Source organism: Canis lupus, chromosome 29, assembly GCF_048164855.1.
Source record: "Canis lupus baileyi chromosome 29, mCanLup2.hap1, whole genome shotgun sequence".
Classification (NCBI taxonomy): domain Eukaryota; kingdom Metazoa; phylum Chordata; class Mammalia; order Carnivora; family Canidae; genus Canis; species Canis lupus.
In genome coordinates, this window is record NC_132866.1 from 32,697,638 (window position 1) to 32,716,638 (window position 19,001).

A 19,001-nucleotide genomic window follows, 5' to 3' on the forward strand; every position below is an offset into this window, starting at 1 on the left:
TATTTGTTATGACTTACCAGTCTATCAAGTATATGTCTGGTGTAAGACTGTAAGATTTAAAATGAAGAAATAATTTGGAGAGATTTTCTTCAAAAAATACTTCAAATGTTGCAAAATATTTCAACATCTAAAGACAGAAATACCAATAAAGTTATTGAGAAGTATACTTTAGAAATAGAGAAATTAAATCCTTAATAATAAATTAAGAGAATATCTTGCTTAGCACTGCTTTCTGAGTCTTTTCATCAATGATTGGTAGGAGTTTTCAATGAAAAACTTATTTTAGATCAGATTATTTTGGTCTTCTAATTAATGTTTTTTACCCTGAGCATTCAGACTATAAAAACTGAATGTCAAAGGAAATCACAATTCATTCCAAATGTTCATACCATGTTGTGATCCACACGAAAAAAGGCCAACTGGCATGGCTTATTGAGGAGGTTTGCAAATGCAATGAAGGCATCTGCCTCTTCCAAATTGAGAATGAGAACTGCTGCTATGAAAGACATCCCTTGTACCTTCAAAGAGAAAAGAAATTAATCAAAATGTGCTTACAATAATAATTCTATACAGTTTATCTTATTGTATTCTTTTTAAAAATTTTTTTAAAAGATTTTATTCATCTATTCATGAAAGAGAGAGAGAGAGAGAGGTGTAGAGGTATTTTAAGAATACTCATTGTAGTCTTAAAAAATTATAAAGCGGGGCAGCCCCGGTGGCTCAGCAGTTTAGCGCCGCCTTTAGCCCAGGGCGTGATCCTGGAAACCCGGGATTGAGTCCCATGTCGGGCTCCCTGCATGGATCCTGCTTCTTTCTCCCTCTGCCTGTGTCTCTGCCTGTGTCTCTGCCTCTCTTTCTCTCTGTGTCTCTCATGAATACATAAAATCTTTAAAAAAAAAATTATAAAGTAATGTTAAAGTAGAATTAATCAAGATTTCTTTTTATATGTCAATGAAAGTAATAATATAGAGAACCTGCTAATAATTATGAAATCTCCCTAATCTTACATTTCTTGTTCATGTGTTATAATTTAAGAAGAATTAGGGAGGGCAGCCCAGGTGGCTCAGCGGTTTAGCGCCGCCTTCAGCCCAGAGTGTGATCCTGCATACCCGGGATCAAGTCCCACGTCAGGCTCCCTGCATGGAGCCTGCTTCTCCCCCTCTGCCTGTGTCTTTGCCTCCCTCTCTCTCTCTGTGTCTCTCATGAATAAATAAATAAAATCTTAAAAAAAAAAAAAAGAATTAGGGAAAATTTCTGAAAAAAATTCTTAAGAAAGTATCCGCTTTTACTTGCTACCAAAGCCTATCTCTGTGTACTAATCTCGCTTTCATTTTCTCTCGGTCTGAAGTCTTTCAAAGTAGAGGATAGAGAAAATCCGGTGATTGTCTTCATTGTCACAGCACATCTGTCTGAGGTAGAAAGTGAGGAACCAAGAATAAAAGAGATGTATGAGAAGTGCTGCTGATGTTCTAAGACAGTAGGGGTGGTGGGAGGGTGAACAGTAAGGCTAGGTTCCTGGAAAAGCAGGATGAAAAAATAAGAAAAAACATTCCAGGGAAGAAAAGAAATATAAGCAAAGACACATAGGACCAGCTCAGCTGGAGCACAATCTTTATATTGAGAGAACTTAAGTAGGATGCATTTACAAACAGTGAAAGCCTTGAGGAAAAAGTTCGGCCACACAGATGCTTGCTTGTGAGTTATGGAGAACTGCTGTACATTTTTTTTTATTTTTTATTTTTATTTTTTTTACTGCTGTACATTTTTTAGTAGGTTAGTGATATGGAGCCACTGCTCATTCTTTAACTAAAAAAACGTCATCAGGCACTTATTTCTGGTAGAGATGTGCATAACAGACTTACACAAAACAACACTAACAGTGTTTACAATGAAACCACTGTCTCGGGATCCCTGGGTGGCTCAGCGGTTTGGCGCCTGCCTTTGGCCCAGGGCGGGATCCTGGAGAACCGGGATCAAGTCCCACATCGGGCTCCTAGCATGGAGCCTGCTTCTCCCTCTGCCTATGTCTCTGCCTCTCTCTCTCTGTGTGTGTCTATCGTGAATAAATAAATAAAATCTTAAAAAAAAAAAAAAAAAAGAAAGAAAGAAACCACTGTCTCTTTTTCCCAATTTTTTTTTTTAAAAAGATTTTGTTTATTTATTCACGAAAGACACAGAGAGAGGGAGAGACACAGGCAGAGGGAGAAGCAGGCTCCATGCAGGGAGCCCGATGTAGGACTCGATATCCGGTCTCACGCCCCGGGCAGAAGGCAGGCGCTAAACCGCTGAGCCACCCGGGCTGCCCTCTTTTTCCCAAATTTTTTGAAGGTTTGCCTACAATCACTATGTCTCCTTTCTCAGTACACTTCAGTTTGGATTCCCACTCCGTTACTATACTATCTTGAAATTCCTCTTTCCAGGATGACCAATAACTTGTAAAATAGGTACTTTTCTACCCTCAGAATTCCCTTTGCTTCTGTGATCCGGTATTTCTTGTTCTCCTTCTACCTCTCTGGCTTCTTCTGAGTACTCTTTGCAAAATCTGCAGTAATTCCCTACTTGATTTTCTAGAGTATAAATTCCATGAGGATAGGACCTGTGGCAGGCAGAATAACATGCCCAGGATGATATCCACAACCTAATCCTTGTAACCCGTGAAAATGTTACCTTGCACGGCAGAAGGGACTTCGAAGATGTAATTAAATTAAGGATTTTGTGATGGTGAGATTACCCTGGATTATGCGGGTAGCCCAATGTAATCATCTCGTCCTTTTAAATGACGGAGGGAGGTAGGAGAGTCACAGAGAGATTTGAGGATGCTTTGAAGATGGAGGGTGGGGGTGGTCAGGAGTCAAGGAATGTAGGCAGCCTCCAGAAGCTGGTAAAGGCAAGGAAATAAATTCTTCTCCAGAGCCTCCAGAAGGAAAACAGCTCTGCTAATAAATCTTGACTTTCAGACTTCTAATCTCCAGAGCTGCCAGATAATAAATTTGTACTTTTTTTTTAAAGATTTATTTCTATGAGAAAGCAAGAGAGAGCACGCAAGCGCAAGTGAATAGAGACAGAAGGAGTAGCAGAGGGAGAAGCAGGCTCCTCCCTGAGCAGGGAGCCCAACATAGCTCAATCCCAGGACCCTGGGATCACCACCTAAGCCGAAGGCAGACACTTAACTGACTGAGCCACCCAGGTGCCCTGAAATTTGTATTGTTTAAAGCCACTACGTTTGTAGCAATTTGTTATGGCCATAATAGGAAACTAATACAATACAGAGACGAGACTGTGTCTGTTTGTTCACAATTATATTTTTAGTACCACAAAATCTGTTGAATGGATGCAAGGGGAAAGCTGTTAGCCATCTGTAATAGGCAGCAAAGAGAAGAAATTAATATATTTAATTGAATCTAAGATGCTGTTTAAGAAACATTATTTTATGTAACACTGAAAAAGGAAAATGCTGCCAATTAAACAATGACAATGCACAATGTGTGGCTTGAACTCACCAACCCAAAGATCAAGAGTTGCGTGCTCTACTGACTGAGCCAGCTAGGCACCCCTAAAATTTTACTTCTTAAACACCTTATGTATAGATCACTCAGCTTAAAAGGCTGGGCACAGAGCTTACTTAAAAAAATAAAACTTTAGCCATTTGAAGTACCTGTGTAACCCATCCACTTTCTGTTACTTGAAGTCTTTCTTTATTCCCCTATGCCTGCCTAGGTCATAGGAGGAGGTCATCTACTCAGATTCCCCATTCTTTATTACCCTTACATGCTGCACACAGATCTTTCTTGTTTTAGTTTTGCTGATAATCACTATAGACAAATGGAGAACTATAATGAAAAATCAATGTGGGAAAGTTACAAAGCTTACCAAGGTCTTAGAGTAAAATCCTTGTCTACAGTTTTTTACTCCTCCTGAGCTATTGGAAAATGTGTCTTCTCACTTCCACTTTTATGATTATGAGACATACCGACTTTCCAGCCCCACCACCGCACAAGCCCAGTTCACAGTAGACCCAGTCTAGGCAAAATAATAGCTACCTACTTCCTTGCTGCAAAGGAGAAAGCCTGTGTCAGAGGACCTTACAAACAATTGATACTCAAGACTAGAGTTTTATTCTACTCAGAAGGAACCTATAACCATTTCTTCAAAGCAGAAAACGAATACAATTCAACAATCTAGACACCAGTGGTCTTAAACTGGGAAGAATGGGCAGCCCTGGTGGCGCAGCGGTTTGGCGCCGCCTGCAGCCTGGGGTGTGATCCTGGAGACCCGGGATCGAGTCCCACATCGGGATCCCTGCATGGAGCCTGCTTCTCCCTCTGCCTGTGTCTCTGCCTCTCTCTCTCTCTGTGTCTATGAATAAATAAATAAAATCTTAAAAAAAAAAAAAAAACTGGGAAGAAGGTGCCCTGGAGACACATAAAGAACTTTCCAGAGAGTACATGGTACACCGTGATGGATTATTTTAGAGAAATCCATTCCCAGATCCTCCATTTACATGTTCGCTTTCTATACATGGTTTGCCTTAGAATATCATTACATTCACAGTACCAAGTGAAAGTCACGGTCCTCACCCATTCTCTAACTTATGATGATGAATCGCTCTGAACCATGAATGCGAAACAAAAGATAATTTGAAATACTGCTTGGAGGGAGCCCTATGGCTTCCTGTCACATATGTGAATAGAAATAGGACTGAATTTCAGTATATGTAGAATAGAGAGTAGTAGTAACAGCTTTCATTTGGTGACCTCACCTCTTCTATACCACTTTCTAAAAATGCACAGCGACTGAGGGAGAGAGTCCCAAGGAGAACAAATTAAAAAATAGTAATATAATATAGATTGGTGCGCCCTTGGTTCTTTTAAACATAACTGGAATATGAACCACCAATTTTTTTCAAGATATACTGAATAAATCCCAGAAATAAAACTTTTGTGTGGTTTACTGATAGATTCAGCATGTGAAATTAAATTAATTTAATGGAGCCTGCTTCTCCCTCCTCCTGTGTTTCTGCTTCTCTGTCTCTCTATGTCTATCATAAATAAATAAATAAATCTTAAAAAAATTTTTAAAAATAATAATTATATATATACTATCCACTTAAAGAAAAATATATGACCTATACAGCTGTCAAATAACTATGGTGTATACCTGAAACTAATACTATATGTTAACTGTACTTCAATTTAAAAAAAGAAAAATACAGGGGCACTTGAGTGGCTCAGTGGTTGAGCCTTACCTTCAGCTCAGGCTGTGATATTAAAAACCCATTCTGTCAAATCACAACATGAAATATATATTCTAACATAGTTTATACTATTATCTTATAAAATAAATCTGACTTGGCTAGTTTGCCATTAAGGCTTGGCATTACCACAGTTAGGTTATATTGTGTGGTCATTTTACATAAATTCAAAGAGAATCTGCATAATTTGTAAACTATTAATGTAGAGCTTGTTCATATATTTTTCTTTTCCTTTTTTTTTTTTTAACATTTTATTTATTTATTCATGAGCGACACAGAGAGAGAGGCAGAGACATAGGCAGAGGGAGAAGCAGGCTACCCACGGGAAGCCCAATGAGGGACTCTATCCCAGGACCCCAGGATCACAGCCTGAGCTGAAGGTAAGGCTCAACCACTGAGCCACTCAAGTGCCCCTGTATTTTTCTTTTTTTAAATTGAAGTACAGTTAACATATAGTATTAGTTTCAGGTATACACCATAGTTATTTGACAGCTGTATAGGTCATATATTTTTCTTTAAGTGGATAGTATATATATAATTATTATTTTTAAAAATTTTTTTAAGATTTATTTATTTATTTATGATAGACAGAGAGAGACAGAGAAGCAGAAACACAGGAGGAGGGAGAAGCAGGCTCCATGCCAGGAGCCTGAAGTGGGACTCGATCCCGGGACTCCAGGATCGTGCCCCGGGCCAAAGGCAGGCGCTAAACCGCTGAGCCACCCAGGGATCCCCATTATATTATTTAAATAGCTACACTTTTTAAAAAAGATTGAGTGTTATTTTATTTTATTTTTTTAAAAGATTTATTTATTTATTTATTTATTTATTTATTTATTTATTTATTTATTTATTTATGATTGACACAGAGAGAGGGAGAGAGAGAGAGAGGCAGAGACACAGGAGGAGGGAGAAACAGGCTCCATGCCAGGAGCCTGACGTGGGACTCGATCCCGGGACTCCAGGATCGCGCCCTGGGCCAAAGGCAGGCGCTAAACCGCTGAGCCACCCAGGGATCCCCCTGAGTGTTATTTTAAAATAACATTTAGCAAGTACTAAAAATTAAATCCTTTATAAACTCATGACGATAAAATTTGAATGTCAACTTAAAAATGTGAATGTTCAGGAGCAGCTGGTTGGCTCTGGGTAGAGCCTATAACTCTTGATCTCAGGTTGTAAGTTCAAGCCCCATGTTGGGCACAGATATGAACATTACATAATATTTTTACATTTTATGATGTAATAATACATGAGCAAGAGTTTAGACTCTGCATACAAGTTTCACTTTCTCCATTACGACTACTTAACCATCTTTTTTTTTTTTTTTTTGACCATCTTTAATCTAAAACCTGCCCCATACCCAAACTTGGCACTTCCCCCCTTTTTACTATGTCATATTTGTCCTGTAGCACTTATCACCTTTTTTTTTTTTTAAAGATTTATTTATTCATTCATTCAGAGAGAGCGAAGAGAGAGGCAGAGACACAGGCAGAGGGAGAAGCAGGCTCCATGCAGGAAGCCCGATGTGGGTCTCGATCCCGGGTCTCCAGGATCACACCCCAAGCTGCAGGTGGCGCTAAACCACTGCGCCACCGGGGCTGCCCACTTATCACCTTTTAATACAATATATGATTTGTTTGTTGTCTGTCTCCTCTTTCTACATTCTAAGTGTCAGAAGGAGAGGAATTTTTATTTTCTTCACTGAAGTACCTCAAAGTGCCTAGAACAACACCTGACCTATAGCAATGAGCACACAATAAATATTTGAGTGAATGAATGAACTAATGTACAAATGAACATGGAACAAAATAAAGTTGCACCAGACAATCCTATTCTCTTAAATTCTTCTATTTTAAGACAAAGGTGAGGAGTTTTTTTTTTTTTGAAGATGAGGTTTTATGACTTCCAATTAAACTTGGCAAACTGAACACTTACATTCTTCTATGTTCCCTCCAAAATCCAACTAAAATGACATTAAAGAAAAAGAAATACTAGGAGGGCAAAGAGAATGGAAAATAATATAAACAGTAAATAAAAATGTCACTAGCATTCTAGAAATTGTAACTAAATGGAGAATGTTAAAACTAAAATATTTGCAGAGGAGGAAGCCAATAAGCCAATAAGCCAATAAGCAGTACACCAATTCAGCCACAAATCTGGAAGGCTCAGAAACTGGTTATCAGGCCCTTCTGAAACTGGGGGTCTGGGGGAGAAGAAGGGGAGTTTAAGCTAAAACTAAGATTGAGGGATGCCTGGGTGGCTCAGTAGTTGAGCATCTGCCTTTGGAGTCCCAGGATCGAGTCCCACGTCCAGCTTCCTGTGGGGAGCCTGCTTCTCCCTCTGCCTGTGTCTCTGCCTCTCTCTCTGTCTCTCATGAATGAATATATAAAATCTTAAAAAAACAAAACAAAACTAAGATTGGTTGAAAATTTATAAAAGGAGAAAATCCCCTCCTCTATTCTATATGGACGGATGCCCATCTTTCCTTCAACCTGACATAATAGAAGAAGTTTATCTCTGGAGGCACAGTGAGAAGACAATAGGCACCACCCCAAGAGCAGTGGCAATTAATAAGAGTTTGCAGAGTGAATAATAAAATTCCCAGCAGTTCTTCCAGAAATCTGGCAGACCGTCTCAAGCCCCTGCAAAGATTTCTCTCTGGGTAGGTTGATGAACCCAAGAAAAACAAGACCTAGCGATTACATACATTTAGGAGCTAGTACAACATAAGATACTTTGATAACAGATAAGATGTTTATATTCAAAAACCAGATTGAAACAAATACTTACATAACCAACATCAGGTCTGTAACAGGTATATGCTCCTAAGATACTATGTAAGACATCATGATATGGGCCACCCTTAGGAGAGAAAACTGAAATGTCAAACTGTACAAATAATTGTCTCTAAGTTAATTCCCAAATAATTAATTTTTAAATAAACTTTAGCATTTCCTAAATGAGTAGTTTTAGTAAATTGTATCACTGTCAGAAATATTCTAAATACACTCTAAGATGTTTCCTCTAAAAAATTAATAAAAAAATATTTAATCCTGAACAATAAAAAGCCAAATAAATTCACTTGATGGATACAAGTTATATAGTCTATGTACCATTTTACAGTTTCTAAATTTGATACACTAAGATTATGATGAAAACAGACTGTTTCCTTTCACACAATGTAATTTTAGCAAAAAGAAATCATCAAACTATACCAAATTAAGTTTGTTAAGAATTTTAATCTTAGTGGTAAAAATTTTTATCTCATTTTATCAATCTAGAGAAATTCCATGTGTGAAATATAAAGTATACACAAATGTTACCATTTCTCAAATTAGAAGCAACTCATGACAGCCTCTGCACAAAATCATTTTTATGAACCATTTTTTCCTATTTCCATAGTAATTCTGGAAAACTAAGATTTGGGAAAACGTTTTTACATTTTAACAACTGACTAATAAGCAAAAATATTCGAATTCAAATATCTTACAGAATAAAAAGTAAAAGAAATTCACCTTAATGAAGTCATTATGGGCTATGCTAACTGTAATGCATTTAGTCAGTAAACAAAACAACAGAAATTCCTTTAGAATTTTCCTAATAGTTTCACATTTTTATATAAAGGTCTCCAACTTTTATAGTTTAGCCTTCTAAAAAATAATAGCTATGCATTTTATAATTTGTTGCCTAGGATTAAAAAAAAATTTTAAAGTAGTTCTAACTGGTTAGAAATCCTCACCTTTTGAAAGATGTAAAGGGATGGAAATGTGCGGGATATATCCAACTTAATTAATTCCAGACTGGCCTCCCGATCAGCAAGAGATACACCTGTATTTGCCAGGCAGATAAAATTAAGATGATTATTGGCTATAACCATTTCAATCTTGTACATACAGATTGATCGATCACACAGCATAGATATGTTACTTAAGGAAAGTTAAAAGCTGAATAATCAAGAAATTTAAAGAAATGCCACACAGCTTTTCCTCAAACTTAGAGCCTCTTACATGAAGAAAATATTTATATATTTGTCAGAAAGGTTTATGAAAGATTTCTACCTCTAGTTTTTTTAGGCAAGAGAAGAGCAGACTATCAGGGACACCTGGGTGGCTCAGCAGTTGGGCATCTGCCTTTGGCTCAGGGAGTGACCCCAGAGTTCCCAGATGGAGTCCTGCATTGAGCTCCCTGCAGGGAGCCTGCTTCTCCCTCTGACTATGTCTCTGCCTCTCTGTCTCTAATGAATAAATGAAAAAAATCTTAAAAAAGTAAAATTTAAAAAAGAGCAGACTATCACTCCCACAGTAACAACTGGGAAAAAACAAGTTTCAAATAGGACAAGTTTTTTTTTTTTTTTTAAAGATTTTATTTATTCATGAGAGACACAAAGAAAGAGAGAGAGAGAGAGAGAGGCAGAGACACAGGCAGAGGGAGAAGCAGGCTCCATGCAGGGAGCCCGATGTGGGACTCCATCCCAGGTCTCCAGGATCAGGCCCTGGGCTGAAGGTGGCGCTAAACTGCTGAGCTACCCGGGCTGCCCGCACAAGTTTTTTAAAAAGGTGTAAGAATGCTGTGGACATAGAGATATCTAAAAGATTTAAATCCCAGGAAGAGAAGAATTTTTCCAAGGTGGCCATTTTTCTTCCTAGAGGTATCTGCCAAGTCTAGGCATGAGTTCAGGACTGAGCTTGTCATAGACAAAGGTACTGTGCTTGGGAAGAGAGAAACCAAAAGAGCTTTTCATGGCCAAATAAGACTGCTGTGATAGAATCTGCAGGAGCCTGAATGTAGAACTGGTTTATCCCTAGGGGCTTTTGCTGATGCTAGTGTAGGGCAGAAGGCAGGGCTGGAAAGGTAGAAGGAAATTACTCAAAATCACAAGGCCTTTGGGAGAGTATTTCAGGAGAGGAAGAAGCTGAGAATAAAAATAGAACAGTTCTTCCTACCAAGATATTTGAAACCCACAATGAACTAAGTTCATCTAAAGCTGAAACCTTGGCCTAATGTAGCTCAGTTACTGATTAAGCTGAGGTGATAACGCAACTGCCTGACAGAAAAGAGAATACTTCGTCTGCAGGGGAAACCTCAACTTCAGTTTATATATATTCTTATACACAATGATTGATGTATAATAAAAACATTTTATGACATGCAAAGAAGCAGGAAAACATGACTGGCTTGTAATCAAGGGGAAAATGAGCCAACAGAAGCAGACCTAAAGATGACTCAGTACTGAAATTAACAAATAAGAATATTAACTGTTAAATGTTAAAGAAAATAGAGGAAAAGATGGGGGAAAATGTATGGGACGGAAAGATGAATAATTTCCACAGAGATATAATAGAGTCTACAAAAAGTACCAGGTAGACATTCTAGAATTACAAAATATCTGAAATTAAAGACACATTGGACAGATCTAATAGACTGGATATAGGAAAATAGAGGATTGGTGAAATTGATTACAGGTCAATAAAAATCATTTAAACCGAGTCACAGAAAGAAAAAAATACGTTTTTTAAGTGAAAGAGACTTGTAGGACACTGATAAATGGTCTAACACATATGTAATTGGAGTCCAAAAAAGAGGAGAATTGAGGCAGAATATTTAAAAAAAAATGGCCAAAAAAGTTAAATGACAACTGCAAATTATAAACACACAGGGAATAAGAAATCAATAATTTAGACAGAAGATGATTTCTAACTGGAACAATTCTTCATTTACATGCAATTAATTTCTACTAAAGTGCAACTTTTACCATGTAATCATGACAATGTCTCAAAAGTAAATGCTTATAATTTTAATTCTTATATTTTCAGTATTTCATAAAAATGAATTCAAAAAGAATTATGAAACAGCTAAGGTCCTGTCAGTATAAAGTGTCTTACATCTGCACCTTCCTTGCACTTTTACTTTCCCCACAAATAGCTGACATAGCTAACAGGTCTCAAGATGACACTTACGTGAACCCTTTTCAAATCAAGTCTCTCTAACACTGTTTACTTGATTTTCCCCACCCTACTGTTCATCCTTCTAAAATAGAACAGTATTCAAAGAAGTTAGCAGAGTCGTTTACAAACTAATAGAAAACCATTTCTCTATTCTAAACCACATTCATTTTTAGAGTTTTACTTACTGGCAAGAGAAGAGTGTTTGCTATCTATGAAGCAGAACAAATATAGAAAGGAAAGTGGCAGACAAATAGCTCTCCATATTCAAGGCCAAGGGATGGCTGAATAAATCTACCTATGTTTTTTTTTTTTAAGATTATTATTTATTCATGAGAGACACAGAGAGAGAGAGAGAGAGAGAGAGAGAGAGAGAGAGGCAGAGACACAGGCAGAGGGAGAAGCAGGCTCCATGCATGGAGCCTGACATGGGACTCAATCCCGGGTCTCCAGGATCAGGCCCTGGACCAAAGGCAGCACTAAACCGCTGAGCCACCTGGGCTGCCCTCTACCTATATATTTTTAATTTTTTAAAGATTTTATTTATTTATTCATGAGAGACACACACAGAGAGAGAGAGAGAGAGAGAGAGAGGCAGAAACATAGGCAGAGGCAGAAGCAGGCTCCATGCAGGAAGCCTGATGTGAGACTCGATCCCGGGTCTCCAGGATCGTGCCCTGGGCTGAAGGTGGCACTAAACCGCTAAGCCACCCCCCAGGCTGCCCTCTACCTATGTTTAAGAAATAATGACAACAGGAAAAAAGTGTTCCTATCTTCTCCAAAATGATTAGGAAAGAAAACTGATGAGAATGAAGGGAAAGATGACATCTATGAGTTAATTAAATGAACAAAAGCTAAGGCATGATAAGAATGATAAATAATGTATTAGGGAGTAAATGAAAGTCAGTGAGTGAGGAGATAGGAGGTCATAAGTGAGGAGCGAAGACCATCTATTTTTAAGTTAAAAGTTGGCTTAAAAATACTTCACTCCATCAGTCTTACTGTCGTGAACAAATCCTGGGTTCCCAGGTCCAAAAATCTGGGTTTACCTCACAACTTCATTGCTTACAAGTTAACTACTTTGAGTCTCCTCCTATACTTTTTGGGATAATATCACCTACTTAAAGGGCTATTAATGTTAAAGGAGATAATGTTGTAAAGCAATTACTACAGTTCCTGACCCATGGTAAAAAACCACACTGGTATCTGACTGGATTTTCACCCAGAAATTTTTACTAAAAATAAAAAATCATACCTTCCATATCATTCTCTGAACTTGTTTCACTGAAGCTTTTCCACCGTTCTTTTGCTCTTGAGAGGAAGATTTCATAAAGTTCTAGGGAAAACAAAATAAAAATTAGTAAGTAGTAGGAAAAATACATTCATATATTTTAACTTTTACTTTTTTTTTTCCCCTGGTCGTGGAAAGGTTCATTTGTAAACTTGGGGCTACACATGTAACAAGATAGTTTTGAGAATTAAGTGCTGTGAGAATTTCCCAACCCAGATGGGAAATAAAGGAAGGATTCTTAGAGGAAGTGATGAGCTGAGCTGTCCATAAAGAATAGATAGGAGTTTTATAAATGAACAAGGTGGAAGAAGGCATTCTAAGAATTCTCATCATGGGCAGAGTCACAGAGAAAAAAAGAGATCATGACTTATCTGGATGAATTACAAGAGATTTCAGTACTCTTATATTATAATGGGTGAGGGTGGAAGAGGAAATGAGGAGGTTGGATGACAGAGGCAAGCACTAGTTCCTGACAGGACAGGACTCAAATGGTATGCTAAGGCGGGTAGAGTTCATCCATAGGTGCAGGGGTATAGCACAGTCTGATTTATGTGATTTGTGTCAGTTATGCCAGCAGTAGTGTCATAGGTAGGTTGAAGCTGAAGTTTTGCTGAAGGAAAGTTAACAGTTTTATTGTAATAGCCCAAGCAAAAGATGATGAGGCTTGAACTTGAGTAGTGATAGTGCAGTTGGAGGGAAGGAATGAACACAAAAGATATTCAGAAAGTAGAAAAACCAGAACTTGTTAAGAGAGTGAGGGGAAGAAGGCAGAATCATTAGGACTCCCAGGTTTCTGGTTGGAGTAGCTGGGTAGATAATACTGCCAATGAGAGAATGAACACAGAAGAAGCAAATTTGTGATTTCTGGGATGGAGGAAGATGGTAAGTTCACTTTTAGATAAACTTGATTTGAAGGTGGCACATGTGGACTAGAGAAAGAGTTTGAGGGGCATCAGCATATAGGTGGTGATTAAAACCACTTTCATGTGTATTCAAGATTATATAGGGCAAGAAAAAATGAGAAATATGGATTTCCAGAAAAGACAAATACTGAAAGGGTAGACCCAGGAAGAGGCATATCCGAAGGAGAATAAGAAATGCACAAAGAAATAAAAGAGAACCAGTTGTCTTAGAAACCAAAGGAAAGAGCATTTCACTAAGTATACATAGGATAGGGAGTTGCTGTGTGGGAGTTGCTGTGTGACACTGGACAAGTTACTTAACCTCTTCTAGCCTCAGTTTTTCATTCATAAAGTTGAGATAGTACTAGTACTTAAAATCCTGAGGTTTCAGATATTAAATGAGATAATATATGTAAAATCTTGGAAGCATTTGGATGTAAGCTACAAAGAAGGAAGTGATCAACTGTCCAGTATCTTATAGCAAAAGTACACACTGGAATTTGTAGCACAGAGATCATAGGTGACCCTGGTGGGAGCAACATCTGAAGGTGGAGGGGGCAGAAGCCCAACTGCAGATATCTGAAGAACCTACAGAATATACCTCTAGCTAAGAGATTGGATATATGGGGGTAAATGAATTCTGATTTAACTTTTACTCTTAAAAGTAGAGAAAATAGAGAAAAATCTTATCACAGCTTCATATAGCAGGCATCAAAAGTGTGGCAAACTGAAGAACCTGATTTTACCAAAACTATTTACTACAATAACTGGAAAGATTCTGATAATTAACAAGATAATTTTCATAAAGCTCTTGATACCTTACAGACCCTCAATAAATGCTAGTATTTACTTTCCTTCTCTTTTCAAACCGGTTTCTCCATTATGATATTGCTATCTAAAGCTACCTAAACTTCAGATTTGGTCGGAGAGCCTGAATTCAAAAATCTCTACTCCTTTCAAGTGCCCAATCAACTTTTGAAACTACCACTTTATGCATCCAAACGCAGGATCTCAATACAATTTCAAGAAAAGAAACTAAATTTTTTTCAATTCTCAGATTTTAATTGTCTTTACTGCTAACCATTACTGAAATTCTAAATTACACAAAAACAGAACATTTCAATGACAGATGAACAGCAAAAAACATATCTTACCAAACACCAACATTTATATATTGCCCATAATACCAAGATCATTTTTGCTTCAGTTTGCCTTTTTTTTTTAAGTTTGTTTAAAGGCAATAGGATGAATATGATTTTTTAAAAATTCAAATAGTATAAAACAGTATAGAATGAAAAATAAATTTCTTTCCCTCAGATGTAACTATGCTGACCAGAAATCTAAAGATGGAAATATGTATGCACAAGTATATTCAGATCTATCTTCCTCTTGAAAAAAGTGTGGCAACATATTACAACAGTGACCTGCATCTTGCTTTATTATATTGGAAACGATCCCTTATTAGGAGAATAAAATTGCTTTAGTTTTCTTTTTTTAAACAACTGCACAGTATTCCAATGTATGACTGTACCATAATAATAAATATTCTCATATCGCTAAGAATCAAATCTTTATAAAAAAAAAAAAGCTGACTAGATATATTTCAAACAGACTCTTACTCTATTTGAGCTCTTCTCCCTTTTCACTTTTCATCACTCAAAGATTTAGAAAGAAAATTTTTTTAAAAAGTCAAAATTTCTATTATTTGAGTCCATCAACAATTTGATAGAAGAGGTGGATATAATTTTTTAATTCAGATATACAATTTTTTTTTTTTTGCAGTTATCAGATACCAAACTGAAGTTCACAATTTCTGATTTCAAATTGATTCCAAGCCACATCCAGTTTCACTATTCTACTCAAATTTTAAAGCTCCGAGAAGAATGGCCCACAGAATAAATCATCTTTGGGAGCCCCAAAATTGATCTAATAATAATGTGGTAATGCACTTTAAAAAATCAAAGGACAGGGATCCCTGGGTGGCGCAGCGGTTTGGCGCCTGCCTTTGGCCCAGGGCGCGATCCTGGAGACCCGGGATCGAATCCCACATCGGGCTCCCGGTGCATGGAGCCTGCTTCTCCCTCTGCCTGTGTCGCTGCCTCTCTCTCTCTCTCTCTCTCTGTGACTATCATGAATAAATAAATAAAATCTTTAAAAATAAAAAAAAATAAAAAAATAAAAAAAAATAAAAAATCAAAGGACATCTCTCCAGGGAAGATTTATGGTGCTTATTTACTATAAGAAGACCTGAAATCTCAGTTCAATTCCATGCTTGACTGACTCCACATATCTCATTTACGTTATTCTGAATCTACAAATGTAGAACCTGAAGCAGACTTAAAGATGTATCTTGGACTTGAATTACGAACTCTTTGAGATCAGTCTAGGTTTCACTTTCTCATTTTCTGACAATGATGATGTTGTATATACTCTCAGCAAATTTCACTTTCACTCTAATTTTATATTCATTACCACAAATAACTGTTAGAGCAATCCTTTGAGATAGCTTAATAATCTTACCTCCATTTACAGATGAAGAAAATGAATTCTCTTAGATGTTAAGTAATTTGCCCAAGGTCACAAACCTAATGTATAGTGGAACCAAGATTTGAACCACATTTGACTGACTTTAGAACCCTTACTCTTTTTCTCTATTCTACTTATTTTAATTCTACTATTCTATTCTAATTCTACAAACCCTTATTCTACTATTCTCTAAATGGTTATAAATGTCATGATTAAATAAGTAAAAATTCAAACTGTTAAGAATCATTAAAAGTAAACAAAATCATCAAAAGCACATTTACTTTGGGGGGCTGGGGTAGCTCAGTCGGTTGAGTGTCTGACATTTGAATTTGGCTCAAGTCATGACCTCAATCAAGGTTGTGAGATCAAGCCCTGCATTGGGCCCCATGCTCAGTGCACATGGAGTCTGCTTCAGATTCTCTGTCTGTCTCTCTCTCTCTCTCCCCAAGTCACGTTCTCTCTAAAATAAATAAAATTTGGGGGGTACCTGGGTGGCTCAGTCAGTTAAGCATCTACCTTTTGCTCAGGTCATGATCCCAGGATTCTCAGATCGAGCCCCACATCAGGCTCCTGGCTTAATGAGGAGCCTGCTTCTCCTTTTTCTCCCCCTGCTCATACTCTCTCTTCTCACTCTCTCTCTTTCTCTCAAATATATAAAATATTTTTTAAAAAATTAAATCTTAAAAAAATAAATTTGCTTCAATTGAAATTTAGCTTCCTTCCTACCATTAATAAAAAAGAATGATCACCTAATCCATTCCTGAATACACAACTATTTAGTAGAGAAAATATAAAATTACTTTCAAAATAAATAACTTGGTTATGTTACCAACTTCATAAATTTTGAGCTTGAAAAAGAACTTTTTGATTATAGTATCACAAAAGGTTAATACCAATTTAACCATTATTTTAATGTAGAAGTTATCAGGACACTTAAAATCCTAACTCCAAAGTTCTTTTTTTTTTCTTAATTTAAAATATTTATTTATGATAGTGAGAGGGAGAGAGAGAGAGAGAGAGGCAGAGACATAGGCAGAGGGAGAAGCAGGCTCCATGCACCGGGAGCCCAATGTGGGATTCGATCCCAGGTCTCCAGGATCGCTCCCTGGGCCAAAGGCAGGCGCAAACCGCTGCGCCACCCAGGGATCCCCTAACTCCAAAGTTCTGAACAAAACTGCAAATTTCAAATAGCCATCAATACTTTATCACCTCATCTGTCTGCAAAACCAATTTTTAAGGCTTTAAACAATTACAATATGTCCAATAGTCCTTAAAGTCAAGGATTTTATCTGAGAGTTCTAACTATTATATATATATATATATATATATTTACTTTTGTTTCAAACACAGAGGGCAAAACAAATCTCTGTTCTATTTGGAGGGAAGGGTTGAGTTAGGTAGACTCTAACCTTTTCTAAGCTAAATTAAAAACTTAATTCTTCCTTTATTTTTTAATTTATTTTTGTAAGGGATGCCTGGGTGGCTCAGCAGTTGAGCATCTGCCTTTGGCTCGGGGCATGAACCCAGAGTCCTGGGATTGAGTCCCACATCGGGCTTCCTGCATGGAGTCTGCTTCTCCCTCCACCTCTGTCTCTGCCTCTGTGTATCTCTCATGAATAAATAAATAAAATCTTAAAAAAAAAGATTTTTGTTAAAGTAAACTCCTACTCCCAACACGGAGCTTGAACTTACAACCCCAAGAACAAGAGTCACATGCTCTAGTGACTGAGCCAGCCAGGTACCTCATTCAATTCTTCCTTTCAATTATATTAAAAAAAAAAAAAAAAAGTCTAGTTTAAAGTAAAATGTTCATTATGATACTTGTGAAAATCAATGTTAAAAATCATTCATAGGGACACCTGGGTGACTCAGTTGGTTAAGTGTCTGATTCTTTTTTTTTTTTTTTTTTTTTTTAAATTTATGATAGTCACACAGAGAGAGAGGCAGAGACACAGGCAGAGGGAGAAGCAGGCTCCATGCACCGGGAGCCCGATGTGGGATTCGATCCCGGGTCTCCAGGATCGCGCCCTGGGCCAAAGGCAGGCGCTAAACCGCTGCGCCACCCAGGGATCCCAAATGTCTGACTCTTGATCTCAGCTCGGGTCATGATTTCAGAGTCCTGGGATTGAACCCTGCATCAGGCTCTCCACTCAGCAAGGAGTCTGCTTATCTTTCTCTCCCTCTGCCCCTCTCCCTGGCTTATGCTCTCTCTTTTAAATAAATCTTTAAAAAAATCATTCATAATCATGTTCAAAGTTGGCATCACTTTTAAGATTATTGTTATAATTCTATCCAGTTAATATAAAGCTGATTTGCTACAACGGGCATCCTTGTAGAAAAGATTTTGTACCCAATCCTGTTGATTTTCTTACTTTTAGAGCAAGAATATATAGGTCAAAGGTTATTTTTTAGGCCTTTGATAAAAATTTCTATATTATTATCAGTCATACCCTATGTGGGTGATTCTCATTTATTTTAATCACTTTTGAGAGGTAAAAAAACAGTACCTGTTGTTCTTTTAATATATATGTCATTGATTTGGCTATCACTAAGAAAAGGATTAAATAAATTATAGTACAGCCAAACTGTGGAATACAGTGCAGCTATAGTATACATAAGGTACATTTGTATGTAGAGATATGGAAGGATGTTCAAGACAGAGTATAGTTTGAAAAAAAAAAAAGCCACAAAATAAGCTTATGGCACACATTCCTTTATTTGGGGGGAGGGAGCCTTAAAAATTATCATACGTTGATGCACACTTTTTTAATGTGCGTAGGAAAAAGATCTAGAAGAACATACATTAAACTGCTAACTTATAGCAGGATCAAAAGCAGGAGTTTGAGTAGAAGAGGGAGAAGAAACATTGCTTGTTCCTTACTATTGTTTGTCTTTTAAAAAATTAGCATGTAATAACATTTTTTAAGTAACAGCAACAATCTATTATTCACATTACTATATACCAGAGTCCCTAAGTCTTTCTGTGGTGCAACTGTCTAGCACTGTCATTATCACTCAGACCTATTTATTAGCACCTTTTATTACTAACTACTTTACATTTTCCTCTATTTGATATTATCCTAATTTTA

At 37.2% G+C, this 19,001-nt stretch overlaps 1 protein-coding gene across 6 annotated transcripts in view; it reads right to left on the minus strand.

Moving 5' to 3' along the window:
- TBC1D12 (TBC1 domain family member 12) overlaps positions 1-19,001 on the minus strand; it is a 121,681-nt gene that overhangs the window by 5,726 nt on the left and 96,954 nt on the right. For all 6 annotated transcript variants that reach the window (XM_072805995.1, XM_072805996.1, XM_072805997.1 and 3 more), the window contains 5 exons: positions 12,449-12,529; positions 8,991-9,079; positions 8,042-8,113; positions 390-518; positions 18-127 (listed from right to left, as the gene is read on the minus strand). In XM_072805995.1, coding sequence (XP_072662096.1) covers positions 18-127; positions 390-518; positions 8,042-8,113; positions 8,991-9,079; positions 12,449-12,529 — 481 coding nt within the window. The remainder of the gene's footprint in view (positions 1-17; positions 128-389; positions 519-8,041; positions 8,114-8,990; positions 9,080-12,448; positions 12,530-19,001) is intronic.